At 40.8% G+C, this 20,992-nt stretch overlaps 1 protein-coding gene across 6 annotated transcripts in view; it reads right to left on the bottom strand.

Annotated features, from left to right (window-relative positions):
- Positions 1–406: 406 nt before the first annotated feature.
- cbx5 (chromobox 5) overlaps positions 407–20,992 on the bottom strand; it is a 24,830-nt gene continuing 4,244 nt past the window's right edge. For 2 of the 6 annotated variants that reach the window (XM_012956623.3, XM_012956625.3), the window contains exons 2-6: positions 17,395–17,422; positions 5,573–5,735; positions 4,410–4,575; positions 3,976–4,073; positions 407–2,560 (exon numbers count right to left, since the gene is read on the bottom strand). In XM_012956623.3, the coding sequence (XP_012812077.1) occupies positions 2,410–2,560; positions 3,976–4,073; positions 4,410–4,575; positions 5,573–5,735; positions 17,395–17,419 (603 nt within the window). In that variant the 5' untranslated portion in view covers positions 17,420–17,422 and the 3' untranslated portion in view covers positions 407–2,409. Of the gene's footprint in view, positions 2,561–3,975; positions 4,074–4,409; positions 4,576–5,572; positions 5,736–17,394; positions 17,426–20,992 lie in introns of all 6 variants that reach the window. The other 4 variants (XM_012956626.3, NM_203576.2, XM_012956622.3 and 1 more) reach the window with 3 other exon arrangements.

Below are 20,992 nucleotides of genomic sequence, written 5' to 3'. Positions count from 1 at the left end.
AATTCTGTACAAAGACAAGACACCCACTACTGGCCCACATACCAGTGTAAACCTAGCTGCTAACATTTTGGGTACTTGGATTTTCCATGTTAGTGCCCCAAAAAAATATGCATTCCCACAGCAAACTATGTTGGAATGACTGGGCAAGAGGTAAATCTGTATACACTCAATGCTTTGATCCCCCATGACTGGCAAATTACCAGATCTGTGCATTCTATGGCAATACTGGCCAAAGATCTGGTTGTCAGGTAGCAGTCACATGAGTAGATCTAGGCAAGTATATTGAATCAGGAAGTAAGCACTGAGAGGTGTGAGGTAGCTGAGGCTAGAGGAGGCAGCAGTGTGGTAGAGGTATGGTGGTAACCTAGAAAGTCTGTGCAACCCAAGCAGTTCTTCTCAGGCTCTGTGTTGTTGTGCTGATGAACGGATATGCACATACATTTGAGAATATCATGGTATTTCCTTTTGTTATTCTGAGCCATTTTTCACTTTAGGAAACTTCTCCTTCTGTAAATGGGCAGAGCTTTACCTGGCAGCAGTCTCCTGCAATATTCAGTCTTACTGTTTCCTTTGCTAATGCAGAATGATGACTGTTTCCTCAGTTTCTAACACACATCTGTACTGAATATATCTGAAGCTCGGAGCTATCTGCCAGGCCCAGGCTTCAAAATATAAACTGCCAGATTATCACTGACCCCATTAATATAGTGCCATGGCTGATTTTGGGGCAAGGCACAAAAGAACCTTGTTTTAGGCCCCAGCCTTAGGGAAAAGTACAAATTGCTGGTTGCCGGTAAACGTGGTGTGGCATAGACCAAAGGGGAATCTACGGCATGTGCCCAATGGAATGCTATGCACTTTACAATTTAAGGGGGGCAGCACTAAGACAATTTCCTTGTTGGATTCCAAATCCATCTTCTGAAACTCCGTCCTTCTAGGCTTCGAGTTTCACATTTACAGTGAGTTTTCCCTGCAAGTGGGCAGGGATTCTGTATCTGTTAGCATGGCAAAAACCTCAAATCATTATCTCAAACAACTGACAGTTAATACATCGGATCATATTTCTGGGATCCATTAACAAATTGTCAGGCTGATTTATATAGGTGCAAAATTGCACGAGTGCACTTGCCAATATCAACAATTAAAAAAAAAAAAAAAAAATCAAATTAATTCGATATTTGACTGGTTGCTATAGGTAACTGGACTACTTCAATTTAGCACCTGTTTTAGTAAATCATCCTTATACCTGCAACTGACTAGATACACTCGGGCCCATTTACCAGCACTGGGTGAATTTATACCTGGGCGGTAACCCAGAGCAACCAGTCAGTCAATAGCTTTGTTTAGCCAGCTGCAAAACAACGAAAGCAAAAATGTGATTGGTTGCTCCTAGCTTACATCCTGGGCCTGAAAGGCTTTGATAACTTTGGCAGAGCAATAGATCAGAAACATTTTGCTATTGTATCTTAAAAAAAATGTCTAAAACCTAATAATTGGAATTCTGGAAAAACTAAAAAAGTAGGATTCACTACAAATGCCTGGGGCCTACCACACTAGGCAAACATTACTGAGGGCATTCACAAGGCCTTCAGCATGTCTAATAAAAAGCATGACATTCTTATACTAATTATGGCACATCAAATGAACCACACATACAAACCCACAACACCCATCTCCTCAAGGCTCTCAGGTCCCTTTCTTGGTACAAATGGCTGGCACTGGCTTACTGTCTTTATGGAATTCAATTATTGGCCTTCTCCCGAGTGGCATCCTCCCTTTATGTGAGAAGTTTCAGATCCTTGTTGTTGTGCCCTCCCAATCATCTTCAGGTATTTAATGAGAAAAGGCAAAGCGACCCAACATCAATGAGTACAGATGATATATATTAAAACAATATTTAAAACAAAAAAAACAAAGTCTTCTCCCTCCAAGAACAAGTGTCCAAGAATGGGAGTAAGCAGCAAGGATCCCTTCACAGCACACAGAATCATTACCATTATATGACAGAAGTTCTTCTATCAATGCGCCGAAGCTGTTCTGAGCCGAACACAAAAATGTAACCACTGGTAAAGCCTTGGGCACCTCATTAGAAACACTGCAGAGGCCTATGGTCTCCTTTAAGAAGTTGCTGGCTTCTGCCTCTGTGCAAGAGAATGAATCCACTGTAACGGACACCTACAGTGCCTCACTAGGAATACGCCACCACTGAAACTTTTAATGGCTGCCACGGTCATGTGCAAATTCCACTTGCAGGCTTGTTTCAGAGGCCACAGGCTTATTTCTGTTTTTATTAAAAAAAAAACGTTTTTGCCCTTGACTGGGGCAGGTAAGGAGTGTAGGTAGACTGTGAGTGTGTGCGTGTGTGTCTGCATGAAGGAGGGAGTATATACGGGATGGTTAAAGTGAATTTTAGCTTTTAACGGCTTCCTTCTCTTTGCTTTCCGACTCTTCGGGATAGGCGTGCCAAGTCAGTCTCTCTTCATAAAATGCTATAACGATCTGTGGGCATTTCACATTGGCTTCCTTAGCCAGCACAAGGTCAGCTTCATCAGAGTCTTTCCTAGAAGAAAAGCAGTGATAACTGAGTTAAAAACAGTGCATCGGTTGTTACATAGTTACATAGGGTTGAAAAAAGACCAGAGTCCATCAAGTTCAACCCTTCCAAGTAAACCCAGCCCACACAACCTATACTTACCAATCTATACACTCACATACATAAACTATATATACAACCACTAATACTAACTGTAGATATTAGTATCACAATAGCCTTGGATACTATGCTTGTTTAAGAACTCATCCAGGCCCCTCTTATAGGCATTAACAGAATCTGCAATTACCACATCACTAGGAAGGGCATTCCACAGCCTCACCGCCCTCACCGTGAAAAACCACCTACGCTGCTTCAAATGGAAGCTCCGTTCCTCTAATCTAAAGGGGGGCCTCTGGTGCGATGATCGTTTTTATGAGAAAAAAAGAACATCCCCATCTGCCTATAATCCCCTCTAATGTACTTGTACAGAGTAATCATGTCCCCTCGCAAGCGCCTCTTTTCCAGAGAAAACAACCCCAACCCTGACAGTCTAACCTCATAGTTTCAATCTTCCATCCCCTTTACCAGTTTAGTAGCAGTCTCTGCACTCTCTCCAGCTCATTAATATCCTTCTTAAGGACTGTGGCCCAAAACTTCACTGCATACTCAAGGTGAGGCCTTGGTTGTGCAGTGGTTGAATCCAAGGCATGGTGCTTCATTGTAGCCAACCAAATAATAACAAGTTTGCTTTTGTTAAACATACACCTATCACACAACAGTTGGGCAGTTGGTCACCATGATCATGTATTGTAACTACAGTCCCTTATGTTATAACCACATACAAATAAGGGACATATTAAGTTAATGCACAGTACAGGCCTTAAGGCTAATGGCACACAGGTCCTCTTCTCGGCTGGAATATAGAAAAGCTGATCTGCTGCCTTCTGCTCCCTGAATGTGTTTGCATTGACAGGCACAGGATCAGGCACACTGAGATCAGCCCCTCAGTGCACACACAAAGCAGATTTAGGCATGACAGTGCATACTTCACATTCAGGGAGTAGAAGGTAGTGGATAAGATTTTCTTAAATAGAATAAAAAATAACCTGTTTACTATTAATATAAAGGTTTCCTGCACTAGCAGGTACAACATTATACTGTACCTGCTGAAAAGCTAGGCAGGCACGTGAGTTTGCTCCCACTCACACTAACCAGATGATTGACTATGTACAGTTGCTATCAATAAGAGCTGACCCATTCCCAATACTGCCTGCAAGCTTTGCAGCATTTCAGGTGTCATGCAGGTCCCTATACACAATAAAGATGCACAAAACACTAAAATGACAATTTATTATACTATTAAATTCAATTAAATTACTATAAACATTCAGCAACCCTATATCAATATATTGTAAGTAGGAAAGCATTGTGATGGCACTTACCATTTCATAAGAAACATCAGCTCGCCACAAGAATCTGTAGCGCCAATGATCTTTTCTGGCTCCAAGCCTCTTTCAAAGCCCCGTGCAATGTCATTGCTCTGGAAGAAATACATCATTACAACAAGTTCAGCTGTCCCACCCCTTTACCTCCCCAAAAGGGGCTCAGAAAAATGAGTGAGTAGGTGGGATCAGCTTGAATGTAGATATGCGGGTAAAAAAAGGTTACACTTTTAGCTTAAAAGGTTAGGAGGAAGCAGGAAAGGTATGGCACCTAAGCACATTTATTGGGACACATATGTTAATGGTACAAGCCATCCTTAGTTGACCCCATGTGTCACATTCTGTGGCTGTTTAATAAAATGTACTTTTCTGTGCGCTTGAAGGTGCCAGTGACACATATTGATTGCTTTTATTAAAAACACATAGCAACACACCTCTCTCCTTTTCTTCGCCTTAATGTCATCGCTTCCAGCTTTCCTTTTGGTGCTCTCCGTCTTGGCTTTTGGGTCAGTCTCCTTAACTTTCTTGTACTTCTTCATAAACTCAGAGATAAGTTCTGGACAATCTAGGTTTCTATCTGGCTCCCACGTGTTGTGTTCCCTGGGAGGACAGAATCAGAAAGGTTAACACTGCTGCTATCCTTTTTACTCTCAGTAGCACAAAAATTGCATTTCCTATCATGTAACAAACTGCTCAGAATGCTCTTCCCTGCATTTCCCTGGAATGAGGGGTTATATATATTAGAACAATGAGAATACCTATAAGCTGTCCATGGACATAACTGTGTCCATCCATCACTTTACCTGGATGCCTGGAACAGTAACACTAAAAAATAAAAATGTTTTAAAGTAATTAAAATAAAATGTACTGTTGCTCTGCACTGGTAAAAGGGGGGGGGGGTTTGCTACAAAAACCCCACTATAGTTTATATAAATAAGCTCTAGCGTAGCCATGGGGGCAGCCATTCAATCTGGAAAAAAGAGAAAAGGCACAGGTTACATAGCATATAAATAATAAACTGTGTAGAATACAATGGGAATCTATGCAACTTATCTGTTATCTGCTATGTAACCTGTGCCTTTTCTCCTTTTTCCAGGTTGAATGGCTGCCCCGGGGCTACACAGCAGGGTACTTATGTAAACTATAGTAGGGTTTCTGAAGCAAACACACAGCTGTTACCAGTGCAGGGCAGCAGTACATCCTATACTATTTTAATACACTTTCATTTTTTTTTATGTTACTGTTCCTTTAAAAGGACAAGGAAAGCCTAATTCACTAAAAGGATATTAATCTGTTAGCCCCTCTCACCACCAAGTGAATTAAATGGCTAACTAAGTGCTAATTGACCCTCCAAAGTGAATAAAGCTCATCTGTTTACTTAAAACAGATGGTTCGCAATTAAGTTCAATTTAAGTATGTTAGAGAATGTCCAATTCTTAGCAACTTTTCTATTAGTCTTCATTTTTTATTTCTTAAAGAAATTTCTGAATGAGTTGCTTTCCTTTTCTGATACTAATTTCCAAACCCCCCCATACACACTATGTATACCACTGTACAGCCCACTTGACGCCCAGACACAAAAAGACAGCATACATACTCTGAGAAGCCTTTCCACTTTAGAAGGAATTCTACTTGTCCCTTTACCACTCTTCGATCGAGAACCTTTTCCACAACATACTCTTCTTCCTCAGAGGAAGAGGAGGCATCTGATGCTCTTTTGTTCTTTTTTCCCATTGTGCCCTCCCTATTGGGCCTAGGACCTGCAAAACAGATATTATAAAATGGATAGAATTTCCTTGGGACATAAAATGACAGGATTTATAAATGTATATTATTATTTACGCAGTATTACTTGTAGGCGCAGCTCTGTAAATTAGAATAGAATTGAAATAAAAACAAAGTACAGGTACAACTGACCCTATTGTGACTAAGAAATTCATGCCATGTGTCAGTGCCCATTTAAACAGGCTTGGATCCCTGGAGGCCCGTGCCAGCGCTGATCTGCCCTTCAACTAAGGTGACTCTAACTCTGTTACACAAACCTCTGTTGGTGTGGGTGCTCGTGTATCGCACTATTTGGTGCCAGGTGGAAGCATATATTACTATCACAGCTGCAAGGGTCAAGTAGGGACCTTAGTGATAATTGGGGGCACAGCAGAACTGGACATAACCATAATGAAGAGTTGAGTATAGAAAACAATTATTTTCATTTAATTGAATACAAAAGGGCACATGTACGTCCACACGTGCAGTGAGCAAAGTGCAGTTTCAAGCGCAATTGACATTTTTTTTTTTTTCTCACAATGCAATGTTTAGTTTATACAGTGTTTACCAATCCATGTCTCTCAGTGAATCCATAGCAATGGGCAAAATTTGTTTTTTGACATTTTTTTTCCTGCATCAGGTTGGGTACCCACTGAATACATGTAGAGTGGTTGGGTTTCGGGCATAAAGTTCCTGTTTTTCTGACAGTCCGGGCAGTCCGCCAGGGTTAAGGTGAAGGAGCAGGAATGTTCCCTCCCACCCATTTTTTCCCTTAACCTACAGTGACATCACTTCCTGTATACAATGACGTCACTTCCAGTTTTACAGTTCTGGGTCAGAAGGTAAAGTTGTCTAGCTGCAGTCAGGGATAGTGGGTTTAGGTAGAGGACACATTGGGTAATCGGTCAGCGGGTCCAGCACAGGGTTTGTCCAACTGGACCTTTGCAGAACTTTAGCGTAGTATATCTGATTTATTACCTTAAGCGAAACCTATCAAGAACATATGTAATTAGTTATGTGGTTCTGCTTGGATAACTTGGTTATATTAGCACCAATACTTTAAATCACAGTAGTTAAAGATTAGTATTGCTGTCTTGCAGCGCTGGGGTCCTGGGTTCAATGGCAGTCAGGCACTATCTGCATGGAGTCTGAATGGTCTCCCTGTGTCTGTGTGGGTTCCCTTGTACACTCCAAAAACATACAGGCATTGGTTCCTGATATTACTGCCCACTAAATGAACTTAGCTTGTAAGCTTAAATGGAGCAGTAAATGATGTATAATAGTGCTGTGCAATATTTCAGCAATTATTTCTCAAGCAGTTCATCTCATGTCCAGTCTCAAGCAAATGAATGAGCCCCAGTGTTGAATGGACAGAGGGGTGAGGCTATTCCATACTGATGATACAGGAAGGTGACTGGCAGGCCTGATATTTCTTTAGTCATTAAGAGTTGATCCAAAACATCTAATTACCCGATAGTAATTGCACTAGTGAAGTTGAAAGAAAGAAGTTGTAAAGGGAAACTATAATTATATATTAAAAAGTCAGTATACCCCCTTGTCCAAGATGAGTTGAAGAGTACTCATTCAGCAAATAAAATTTGACAAGAGCATCTAGGAAAAACTGAAATATCACCATTCCATTGGCTGAAACACTTCAGTGTTTCATGACAGCAATGCTAACTACTGTAGCACTGTGTTATCCCGTCAGCAATTCTCTCCACTAGGGGAAAGAACTGGGAGCTAAATTAGATCATGTTGTGCTCCATTTTGTGGTCTGCATAAAGCCAATGTGTTTGTGTCCCATATCTCTCTGAGTCACCTTGATGTCTCTTTCTAGATGTCCTACTATTGGTTTGGTAGAGGACTTGGTCTAGGCAACTGCATTGGAACATCTTGAAGTCACATTCCACATTCTAGCCACTAATGCATCCAGGAGCTAATGCCATCCACCTAAACGGAAAGCTCAAGGTAGGCTCTGGGCATCTAATATTGCAGAGTGTCACAGAAACTCAGTTACAGCTACTGCAAAGACCATGGGCCAACAAGCCCTAAACGGTGTAATTCTACTGAATGCATTTAGGAATTAGGAAACTGCTCTAATGCCCAATTAAACAAAACGACAAACATTTTAAAGAAGGCTGATGTGAGGATGATTGTATCCTTTTAACTGCTTCTTAAGGTGGCTGTATACAGGTCAATAGAAGCTGCAGTCCAATAGAGTCATCACCTTATCAGCCTGTGTGTGGAGCTCTGAGATGGGCCTTTCTGACTGACATCTGGACGAAAATTGTCTGGATGTTGATTGGGCAGCTTTAAAGACCCTGTTGGGATGAGGAGCGCATCAATTTAATGCAGTCCTCATCCCAACACCCTGTATCCCGTCAATGTGATCCAGTATTCAATGTCCACCTCAATGTCAGCATATTGGGACAGATTCCCATGCCAAACAAGCTGTATGGCCAACTTTAGTATTGACTCCATAAACTTGACCTTACTAAGATCAAAAAGCTGTTGATCAGCACCTCCAGACTGGTCTGGACTTTGTATAATGGTCCTTTCAAAAACCCTGTAGGAGGAAGAATGCATTGATGTGTTTGCCATCCATAGATGTCCCTAGGGACCTATTATGATCCTGATTAGGCCCAGTGTTTGGTGCCCAAATCTGTTAAAGCTTTGCTTGTTTGGCAGCCTAGCCAAAGGAGAGGATCTTTTGACCAGCTTTAGGTTAAAATGTCATTTTTACTGGATTGTTATTCTTTGTCATAAAGTATATTCTCTTGAAGACAATTTAAAACCATTAAGACCATTTATACATCTAGGGGCCCTAATTATAATTTAGTGTAATTCTAAGCTGATCCTACACTAGAAGACATTTGCAGCAGTGCTATAAAGCATGTAGGCAGTTACATAGTTACATAGGGTTGAAAAAAGACCAGTGTCCATCAAGTTCAACCCATCCAAGTAAACCCAGCACACACAACCCACACCTACCAATCTATACACTCGCATACATAAACTATAAATACAACCACTAATACTAACTGTAGATATTAGTATCACAATAGCCTTGGATATTCTGATTGATCAAGAACTCATCCAGGCCCCTCTTAAAGGCATTAACAGAATCTGCCATTACCACATCACTAGGAAGGGCATTCCACAGCCTCACTGCCCTCACCGTGAAAACCCCCTACGCTGCTTCAAATGGAAGCTCCGTTCCTCTAATTTAAAGGGGTGACCTCTGGTGCGTTGATCGTTTTTATGGGAAAAAAGAACATCCCCCAACTGCCTATAATCCCCTCTAATGTACTTGTACAGAGTAATCATGTCCCCTCGCAAGCGCCTCTTTTCCAGAGAAAACAACCTCAACCTCGACAGTCTCACCTCATAGCTTAAATCTTCCATCCCCTTTACCAGTTTAGTTGCACGTCTCTGCACTCTCTCCAGCTCATTAATATCCTTCTTAAGGACTGGAGCCCAAAACTGCACTGCATACTCAAGGTGAGGCCTTACCAGGGACCTATAAAGGGGCAAAATTATGTTCTCATCCCTTGAGTCAATGCCCTTTTTTATACAAGACAGCACTTTATTTGCTGTAGTAGCCACTGAATGACACTGCCTGGAATTAGACAACTTGTTATCAACAAAAACCCCTAGATCCTTCTCCATTAAGGAAACCCCCAACACACTACCATTCAGTAGATAGTTAGCGTTTATATTATTTCTACCAAAGTGCATAACTTTGCACTTATCAACATTGAACAGTTTAACAGCAGCGGATATCCTGAAGCTAGTCAGAGGGATTGTGGATGTACAAAGGACTTTGCGATGAAAGATATGCTCCTACACACAGCCCTACTTTACAGCCTGCACGTGTCCCTTACAGGGGTCCGTAGAGCACAAACCAGCTGCTACTAAAGGTGAAATCAGAATATTGTGTATTACAATAGCTCTCATCGGCCACTTCATTTAGGTAGCAGGCTACCTTTAATATGAAATGTTCATAATTAGTTGTTAGGAGCCCTCTGTATTGGGCATCATATAAATCAGTGGTTCGGTGTCATGCATCCATGTTGCCAAAGGGTTAAACTGTCTCCACAGCCTTTGCTGGTGCTCCCCCACCCCCATCTGGCTGGAGAACAGCACAGAAAAAAAGAGTAGCTCTGCAGAGGAGGCCGGCCTCCCTTCCCCCATATCTTTGGGGGGGGGGGGGGGATGGGATGAGAAGGGAAAGGAAATAAGAGAGGACATGGAGCTGTGTGTGTTTAGTATGGGGAATGGCTTATATTCGGCTCTCAAATGAAAGCTTTGTATGCTGTATAGAGAAAGTATATAAGGAGATTTGGGGGGGGGATGGGTAGATTTTATTCATTAAACATGGCCATTTAAATCAATATAAAGGTATATGAATGTAAAAGAGGAAATTTACTAGAAGTGGAATTAAAATGGGGCGCTTAATAGAAGTTAATAGTTCCGTATCCTTCACTCCTGCAAAACAAGTTACAATTGGTAATTGCCTGAGAAGGCTCATTGTGATGCTAGAACGACCAGTCTGAAGCTCTGGCCAATAGCTGGCCAATCTGAGTGAGCCTCCTCGGCATCTCTCCAGCAGCCTCGTGTCCCTGGGAATCCGCATCAACAGGAACGACTCAGCTGACACTTAATAATGTCATCTGCCAACCGGCCACATACAACTTTAATTCCAGCTCAGTTTACAGGTGGCAGGAACGTTATTCCCTCTGGCCCTTCCCTTATTCCATTCAATGGAACAAGCTAATTAAAGGGTCAGTAGCATCACAACATGAAGTAGAAGTTTTAAATATAATGAACTATCAAGCCTACTCTGATAAAACTGTGTGTTTGCTTCAGAAGCGCTAATGTAGTATATAGAAAGAAGCTGCTGCATAACTATGGGGGAAGCCATTCCAGCTCAGCTGGGCTACAGGGCACACATTTACATAGCAGATAAAAGATATAAACTATACATTGAACACCTTATTCTTCTAGAACAGTGATGCCAAATTTCTTGCATGCAGTGGGTTATTTAGAGGGGGGGGATTAGATAAAAATCATGATGTCATACAGTTAAGTCTATGGAGTCTTTGACCATACTGAGGGCCATAAAGGGCTGCATCTGGGCCACGGGCCTCCAGTTGGACATCCCTGTTCTAGAACACAACATTATTGCGATCTAGCCCTTTGCTGGCTACTGTTTATTCAAATGGATTCCTCTACTTCAGGGATTCCCAAATTTTCCTACTCGTGAGCCAAATGTAAAAAGACTTGGAGAGCAACAGAAGCATCATAAAGGTTCATGGAGGTGCCAAATAAGATTGGCTATTAGGTAGCCTCTATGCACACTATCAGCTTACCGGGGACTTAATTTGGTAGTTATTCTTCAGAAATAACTACCTGGTTTGGGGGCACCGAGAGCAACATCCAAGGGGTTGGTGAGCAACATGTTGCTCACAAGCTACTGGTTGGGGATCACTGCTCTACTAATTCAGACTGAGCCTGGAGCCTCCAGTAGCCCAGGGCTCCCCACACATCAACTTCAAGGTGTTCAGAGTGTAAGACCATGCTCACTTTGTTAAGGTGACCATACAGGGACCCAAATCAGTCCTTCCAGAGTCAGCAAAGGGTATCTTTGAAGGTGCCCAAACACCGGCAAACATTTAGTACTAAATCATCAGATAGGGGTAAAATTCTTTTGTTTCTACTTGAATATCTGATGATTCAGCTCTGAATGTTGTTGTAGTCTATGAATGATCTTTTATGCGACATCATGATTGAAACGTGTATGGCCACCATAACCTAACTACTTGAAGCATTTATCTTGCAGGGGCCATACAGGGACCTATAGGATCTGCCTTCCAGAGTCAGCAGGGGGCTAACCTAATCATCTGAAGCATTTATCTTGCAGTTATGCTGCTGCCCATATCTGAGGTTTTCACTCTGGTAGAAGTGAACTCATTCTACTGCAGTCCTACAATGCCAAAACAGGTATGGGATTTGTTATCCGGCAAACTGTTATCCATAAAGCTCAAATTATGGGAAGCTCATCACTCATAGATTCCTTTTAATCAAGTTATTCACATTTTTAAATATTACTTTTTTCTCTGTAATAATAAAACAGTACCATGTACTTGATCCCAGCTAAGATATAATGAACCTTTATTGGGTGTAAATCAATCCAGACTTAAGGTATGGAGATTTAAAGAAAGACCTAAACATTCTGGATAACAGGTCTCATACCTGTAGTGTATGTCAGGGGACAATTTCAGCACTTGTGGTATAAAACGTTGAATACTTTTAACAATATCCCTAAAGCTTATCAAACCTGACAACACAAATGAAAAACTGCAAATATGTCTCCAAATATTGTTGGAAGCTTAAAAATGTGATGAGGCAAGGGACCAGTTTTAAATGTTATATTACATTGCAGTCACCTGGGCCCTCACAGTTTTTTCCACAGCCAGGTGGCATTAAGGCTGTTGCACGGGGCTACAGATCATATTCGGCTGAAGGATCTCTGGTTGCACATCAAATACATAAGAGGTCACCTTGAAAATTCTTGACCGGAACTTAGGACTTTTCTTGTCTTCAGGTCTCAGTCAAGCAGACATACAATATTATCACTGACTCTCAGACTGGAAACCATTAATGTATCTTGTTGCCACTACTGACAAAGCGGCACCATAGCTACAGTAGTCATATGCCTTGTTCACACTTTTCACTTAGGCTGGTGAGTGGTGAGATTGGATACTCATGAGTGACCTTAAACTTTCCACACTTCGATGGCCCTGTCAGTCAGGCCCTGAAACCACCCTGTACAGTATATACAGAATGCCACTGAGCACAATTAATGTTTCTTCTTAAGAGCATGTGACTGTAACTTGGCAAGAAAGAAATGATTGAGTTGGTAACACTGAGACCACAACCAATTCTAACCCTTGTAATCTACCCACAATAGAATATATAGTACTGGCAAAAAAGTACCATTGTGCCACTGCCATTATATTGCACACCTCTGGGTTACACTTTGATCTATGCTGCAAAGCGACAAAGGGCAAACCACAGCATGCCCACCAATACTATTATGGCACAGCATTAAGCCTATGTCCAGCATTTAAACTAGCACCACTATCTCAGTAGCTCAGTCCTCTGCTAATATTTTAAAGGGCTATAGTGACCCCCTAACACATAGGCACAACTGTGACACCCTAAAACTTATACAACCACATCTTGAATACAACACTTTCATACGGGTACACAGTCAGCAACCAGTACCTATACTAGCACCAAACTGACCAGCCTACATTCATTCATTTATTTCTTTTTTGTATGGTTGCTGTAGTGTGCTCTTCCATTGCATTTCCACTACACTATTTACCTTTCACTGTATTGCAACTTTGCATTTTAATGAGAAAATAAGATGGATGTCCACAGGCTGTAATCCATGGCCAATTCAGCCACACCAGACCAAAACAACAGCCTGCCCAACATAAATCTGACCAGGTATATGCCAGATTATCTACAGGGCCAATTTCAAAATACTATCAGAAGAGGACCTCGTCCAGTCAATGGATCTTCATATGTCTCCTATCATTTTCTGATGGTTGGCCTGAGGCCAAAAGACTGGATTCACTCAATTTTGGTCAATGACCTAGGTGGCCAGATTGGAAAAAATAATCATCAAATGAGTTTATCTTCTCATGTATGCTCAGATTTAGGCTAGCACAGAGTAAGAAAGTTTAGCACTAGTTTATAGTTAGAATCTGGTCAGCAAAGGCCCAGGCTGAGCTATGAAGCCAAGTTGTTGAGCTTCCAGTAGAGCCTTCACTGTGCCAGCCTTCATACACTAGCACTGTGGGGAATCAGGAAACCAGCAGTTCAGGATGCACTGCAACCTCGGCTTTGTCTTTTTGTATGTTATTTTATGTGATTGTGAATATTCTGTATAGAATTATGCATACTAGCCAGAAACGAGCCAGGCAATCCACAGATGTTTGGCAGTAGCAGGATTTGTTAGTCACCTTAAGGGTGAAGACACACGGAGCTACTAGTAGCAGCTACTTGTCGTGGCTACAAAAATAGGCAATGCTAATTATTTACTGATAACTGTCTCCCTGTGTTTTAGAAGAGGCAATTCTCAGTATTGTCTATGGCAGGGTATTTTCTGGCGTTTAGTAGGTGTGACAAGTAGCTGCTACTAGTTGCTCAGTGTGTCTTCACCCTAATTTGTCTAAAGCCACAGCTCTGCCCAGAATACTCATCATATCCTCCAGATGCAAGTCTCAGAACCATAGAAAACACTCCACAGTGGTACACAGGCGATTCAGCTTGTTTTGTTGTCAAAGGAACTTCCAACTTAGCAGGCCACTATGTGCTTGTAATCAACCCCATGAATTTCAGTGACAATGGCCTGGACCGAGGTATGTACTTGGGGTCAGCAATTACCAGCATTTAGTCTCCTAAACACTTAGCTGGAAATTTTTTCGAGCAACAAAATTGCTAGTGTGCCATTGCCTGCTTTGAAATGTATATTAAGCAGATGGCTACACTGCTGAAAGTTATCTGTGTGACTTACACAATGGGTTTAGGTGGATTTCTGCCTGTCTGCAAGTTTGGATTTATGGCTTTGAATTATGAGACTGTATCTATTCTATTAAACCAACAGATGGGTATTTAGTCACAGGGACATAAAGCAGCAATTTGCATGGCTCCGCCCACAATTCTTTAAGCATTTAAGCCTTGCAGTTGTTTTTGTGGGAAGGGTTTCAGTGCAGCCGGGTGTTGGTAAGGGCTATCTGCTTCCTTTTAGCCATTCTCTTCCAACGGATAATATTACACGCAGCAGTTTCTGCACGGGAGGATATCTGATTCTGCCCGCTACCGCCGCCCAGTTATGTGTGCAGTGACAGGTATTCTATTTCATTGTGCACATAGGGAGAACTCCTACTTATGTGCATTCTTGCCTGAAATCTTCCATATTTGTGCAATGACAGACAGATTCCCTTCTTGTCAGTGCACACATAATCAGGGCTAAGGAGCCAATTTAGATGTTTCTTCTCCTGCGGAAAAACCACTGCATGGGACAGACCAACTGTGGTGATTTTTCTACTTTCTAACTTAGTTTACTTCTTGCAGGGAAATTTCATATTATCTATAACGTTTTATATGTTAGTTTTTCTATGTTTCTATGTTCCCTATAAAACCTCCCATTTACAGACATGCCCCCTACTACCATTTCTTTTATTTGTTGCTTCCAGCATAAAGGGAGTCACAACCATATAGATTGGGATGGTGACCAGACAAACTCCAATAGATCATACAACGGAGCAGGCCCAGACTGGCAATCTATGGATCCTGGCAAATGCCAGAATGGCTGCTTTAAGATGCCATAGACAGTCAATATTTCTCGGGGGGCTGTTTGGGACTCTGTGTATTTCAAATATCATGGCCTATTTATCTTATTATAGCATGTACTTGTATTTTCACTCTGTAAAATAGTTATGCTTAATTCTGTGTTAACCAGACTAAACTATAAGCAGAGGTAAGGGGCCATGCAGTGTCAGGTTAGCCAGTAACAGCACAGTTGTGTATATGGGAATGACCTTGTGTTTTTGTTTTGTCTTCATGGTGGCATTCTGTATTAAATGAATGGCCAATATGTCAGCGTACTATTGGGTATGGGTTTTTCTTTGTTGTGCAGCAACCAGATTACCGTGTGCTTGCATATTTATTTTGCTTTAGCAAAGCAACCTGTTTATCGGATGGATTCCCCTAGAGGCTATTAAGCCACTGTCTTGAGTTATTAAGAAAAAAGGATATGAAAAGGATGAGCTACTGCTAACTGGCATAAGACCTGCCTAAATCCTGTGTATTGTGCCTCTAATAACATCACCTGTAACCAAACACAAAACATTTTTTTCTTAATTTACATAATGTTTGACAATGTATGGCTGTATATTGATTTTAACCAAACAACTGTAAACTCCTTGCAAAATGAATTTGTAAATAAGAACCATGTTCTCCTGTAAAAAAAAAAAAAAAAAAAAAAAAAAGCGGCTTACTTTTGCTTAGTATCCTCCAGGCTGGTATGGTTAATTTAACCATTACTTTCTCAATCACAGTTTCATCAGCCTCCTTTGTGCTTATAGAGCTTCTCAGATATCATGTCCCCTACCTTCAACTATTCAAAAGGCTAATAGCTTGATTATATCAGTTATTAAAGGGTTGATCTAAGTTTCTCTGCGTTGATCTCTGTACCTACACTTAGAGACCCTTGTGGTTAAACAGAACCAATTAATATGTGTGTAACTGAACGTAGGAGCATATTTGAATGTGCAACTCAAAAAATGCATTCAAAACAAGCTGGTCTTGCTAGCTCTTGTATCATTCTAAAACTCTATTTATTAGATGTATATCCCCAGGTGTTAAAGAATTATTATACAGCTCTATGTAGAGTGTTTGTGCTATATAAACAAATGATAATGAACTGTGGTGTGAGGTCTTACTTTCCTTATGTATGGGATTCTGCCATGATAAACTGAATATTTGTAATATTTATTTGCAGATATGACTCTACATTCCACCCAAAGTCTCTTTTGTCCTGTAAAAGGATACCGCAATGTGTAATAGTGGCCATACAAAGGCCAGACTGTTAGGTACAACCAGCTGACAGAAAGAGACTGAAGGAGAGGCCAGGCACATGTATGGCTGCCAATGTATTGCTCCGTTAATTTGGCCAGACAACCAAATGACTGAAGAGCAGGTAGTGGAGCTGAGGCTTTGGTGCATAGTGGCAGGAAAATTGCATTTCTGGCACTGCACAAATAATTGAAAGGGTTGATTTTCAGACTGCTCTCTCTAGCTCCACACAGGCTGATGCTGGGCCAGTCATCGGAGCTACAGGGGTGCTTTCTCTGCCTGCATACAAAATAGGTGGAGAAAAGCAGACAATCCGCTGTGTGTACTTACCCATAGTCGCAATGAGTAGTCATTGTCTACTTTGACCAGCAAATAACAGCAATTATCCTGCCATGACAAGGACATTATTTGCCAGCCTTGGTAAAAGCCATCCCCTAGCACCATCTTTTAAGGGTAAGACCAGGCACATTGCTTTGCTCATTCGATTTTTAGCTTGCAAGCAGTTAGTAAAACACTCAATACCCCTACATAGACTACCATGTTGTTTGTGTTGCTTCTGCCAGTGCAATTGCAGGCCAAGTGATAACTGCTCGAAACTACTGACTGCCACATTTTAGGTTGGGAAACCATGTTATACCTACTATACTTACTGCCTCACATCCCACATCTATATCTATATCTATACAATATATTAATGGCTGAATAACAGTGCATAAACTTACATTAATGAACACTAAGGCATCATGCTAGAACTCACAGTAATGAATGAATGACAGATCTGCTCTTTAGCATAGAAGGTACTATAGAAGTATTTTACCCCAACATTAGCCTTTACTAAACCATCTAAAACATAAAAAATCTTAAGGCAAAACTGGTGTCCCTATGAAACAATACACAAAAATGAAGGCAGGAAGGTATAAACATTGTTGCTTCTACATTCAGACCTGGAAAACACATTATTTCACAAAACATTTGGTTAATATTGCTGCTCGTGTCTTATACCTGTAGGAGTGTCACTGATGTCCATTATCTACTTCCGAAAAGGGACGTGCCGGAAAACATATAATATAAAAGAGAGAGAGACATTATTTTTTTTTTTTTTTACAACATGTGAATTGTACCAGGACAACATTTCCCCCTATTATGGCCATTTACTGAAATTGTATATAGAGCAGCAGAAAAACAGAGATATTAGAGGCAAAGTCAGAAGGACATGAATATCAAGAGGAGGGAAAAATACGCACTAGATCTAATTTAAAAAATACTATTACAGGGACAATTTTTATTACTCACTAACCACTAAGACTAAGGGCACCTTAGGCGCAGCTCGCAACCACTCTGCTGTGTGTCTACTCTGCCAGGCACGGCACTGGCCTGTGTGCAGACAGACTGAGCAGATATCTGCATGAAACGCGTAATTTTCACACAGATATCTGCCCCGGGTGGGAGAGCATCAACTGAGACTGCCCCTTATGTGCCCTTAGTGTAAAGCTATGTATATATATATATATATATATATATATATACATATATATATATATATATATATATAACACAAGAGAAAAGAATGCCGCACTCACAGGTCTTAGTGGAAATGTATGTCTGACATAATAAATTTTCTTTACATTTCCACTAAGACCTGTGAGTGCGGCATTCTTTTCTCTTGTACTATACGATTTTGTATACTGCACCCAGGCACCTGTGACCTTATTTTGACGTGAGTGCCTGCTTCTTCTCTGCTTATATATATATATATATATATACACATATATATATAAATAAAATATTATATCTAGATTACATACACTTTTACAAAAATTACAAAACCTATATTTCAGATGTCTGGGAGTCACACTAAAGAAAATCCTCTGCATTAATACTTAAAGACTTCTATGGCAGCATATATGATACGATAAGTTGCTTTACTCAGACTACTAACAAACAACATGAATATCAGTTATATAGTTGGCCATACGCATTACAATTACGAATGTTATAGAGGTAAAAACAATAGAAATTCTACCCCTATCTAAAGATTCAGCCCTAAGCTCTTGCCTTTGCTTGGGCTGTCCTACCAGATATCCAAGGCTTTTGAGATATTGGTCACCTCGTCAATCCACCATACACCATCCACCTAATGACCACCTTTACTCCTTAAAAGAGAATGGTCATAGATAAAGAGATTCAACCAGAATGGTATTCAACAAGAGCTTACTTCCAGGGGATACCAGTTTTATGTACCTTAAGGTGGCCATACACGGACAGATTTTTTACTTACAAACGACAGATTCCCGAACGATCCGATGCTATCGTTAAGTTATCGTATAGTTGGTGGTGTACGAACGATCGTCGGCCCACTAAACGAGCCGACACTATCGTCCCCAAAATCGATCGGCCAGGTTTAAAAATTTTGGACGTTTAACGATAAAATCTGCCAGTTGGTGTGAGTGTCAGACATTTGTCTTTCAACGATTGTTCTCTGCGCATGTCACGATTGCCAGCAGCGGAAGTCAACGACATTCGATCGTACGTAGATGTACGATCGTACGTATTTTACGATAATGATGCGACAAAATCTTTCCCGAATTATCGTTGCCCGTGGATGGCATATCGTATGGGAACTCGATCGCCATACGATCGTTTGTCGATATAATCGTTCATCGCACAACGAGCGAAATCGCCTCGTGTATGGCCACCTTTATGCCTGATTAAAACATCCTGTGTGAGATGCAGAGCACAGTGCTGGGGGCACAAGGCAGCCTATAAGGCCAGGGATCCCTTACACCATGTGCACTGGTGCCTAACTTAGTAATCTAAATTCCATTTAAGTTAGGGGGTAAGTGGGGGAAGCCTTCATGTCTCCCCCAGTCTCACCACATGAACCCTGCTCTGCATCTGGAAATGCCAGAACCATGCGCTCCAGCTCAGTTGTGATACCTTGCACTCATGCATTTCTGGTGTAACCTATTGCTCCTGTACATTCTGGAAAGGGAAATTAATAGATTCATTCATTATCTTAAGAAGCCGTCGATAAGAATTGCTTTATGTTGCAAATTCTGGAATACGGTTAGCCAGATATGTCACTCGTTGAAATCCTTATGGTAACTTTTCCCCAAGACTATTCACCAACATGGAACATTAGGAGCTATCTGCAAACAATGTTTGTGGGAAAAAATATTATGCTGATGATAGGTTGTGTTTTATTTGTTTTCATATTTTCTGAAGCTTCGGAAACCACCAATGCTGCTCTTAATTAACAAATGAACATTGGTGCTGGTTCTTTTCAACCTGTAAATACCATGTCTTCTGTAGCCCTTACAAAGCCTGACATCTGCAGTCTTAGGGGCAGCTGCTAATACAGGATTTTTTTTTTAAGATCTGTTCTGCCATAGATTTTGCTTAAAACTATTTCAGATCTTGCCACAGCTGCTCAGTGTCAATGTGTGACATAAACCTGGGGAAAGAAGCTTTTATATTCTTTTAGGGCAATGACAGATGAGGAAATTAATCTCCAAGCAAATGCCTTCCTATAGGCAATAATGTAAATAGCTGGTGGGAAAACATACAAGTGGCTATAGCTTTCCGAAGTCATCTGAAGTTGGGCCCCCATTCTAGGCTTTTCCTCATCAGCCAGTCAATATTTTCACCATTTGCATAAATAAAAATGGATACCATTTAGCATTATCTTTAATTGCTTTAAGCAGGATGCCAGGTTCTCTGATGAGCAATGGAAGACCAGCAAGAATATAACTTATATATCTGTATCCTTTATTCTGAACTCATTATTTAGTTTAATTTATTACAGTAGCCAATCTTCATTCAACCCCTACTCTCCAGCCCATTCCTCCCAGTCATCCCTGACAATATTGTCAAGAAGTGAAGTGATGACTGAAAAATCATCCTGTACCCTAGGTGGTCTCTGATATGTAGGAATGGTGGGCAAATAGTCACACAGCAATAGTTTTTTTGGCTGCCACCATAAGTAACCCCCATTTGAGAGGCAGAAAAAGAAACCAAATAATTCAGAAACTATAATGACCAGTTAAAAAGTTGCTAAGAGTAGGCTATTCCATAACATAAAGTTAACTTAATGGTGAACTATTTCTTTAACATAAGTTTGAATTGCAAATCCAACAAACAAAAAAAATACCACCGCCATTGGCACTCAAGCAAAAAAATGGGCTTATAAAAAGGGGTTAATTAAATAATGACATTATCCCTATAACTTTAACATAGTTAATGAAATCTCACCAATTAACCAGTAAAACAATAAATTTCCTTTATCAACTGGACCTCCTATGCCTGAATGTACCATCACCTGACTGATACATACAGATACATGTGATCCCATACTGTTTAGCATTGTCTTGAAAGCTTTGCCTGAAGGTGTTTTTGGCATCAGACATCTGGTTTCCTTTTCATTCCCACAATGTAGCCGAGTAACAATGTTACTATGCCTTGTTGATACTATATTAACATATCACTGGCTTACAGGGTGGCGCCTAGTCACCTCCCATTTATGTCAGGTGGGCAACAGAAACGAACAACGAAACCATTTAAAAAGAATCTTTATAAAACACTTTCAACGTCTCCAGTTGTG

This window comes from Xenopus tropicalis, chromosome 2, assembly GCF_000004195.4.
Source record: "Xenopus tropicalis strain Nigerian chromosome 2, UCB_Xtro_10.0, whole genome shotgun sequence".
Classification (NCBI taxonomy): Eukaryota; Metazoa; Chordata; class Amphibia; order Anura; family Pipidae; genus Xenopus; species Xenopus tropicalis.
The sequence above is the reverse complement of the archived record's forward strand: the minus strand, read 5'-3'. Positions and strand labels throughout refer to the sequence as shown.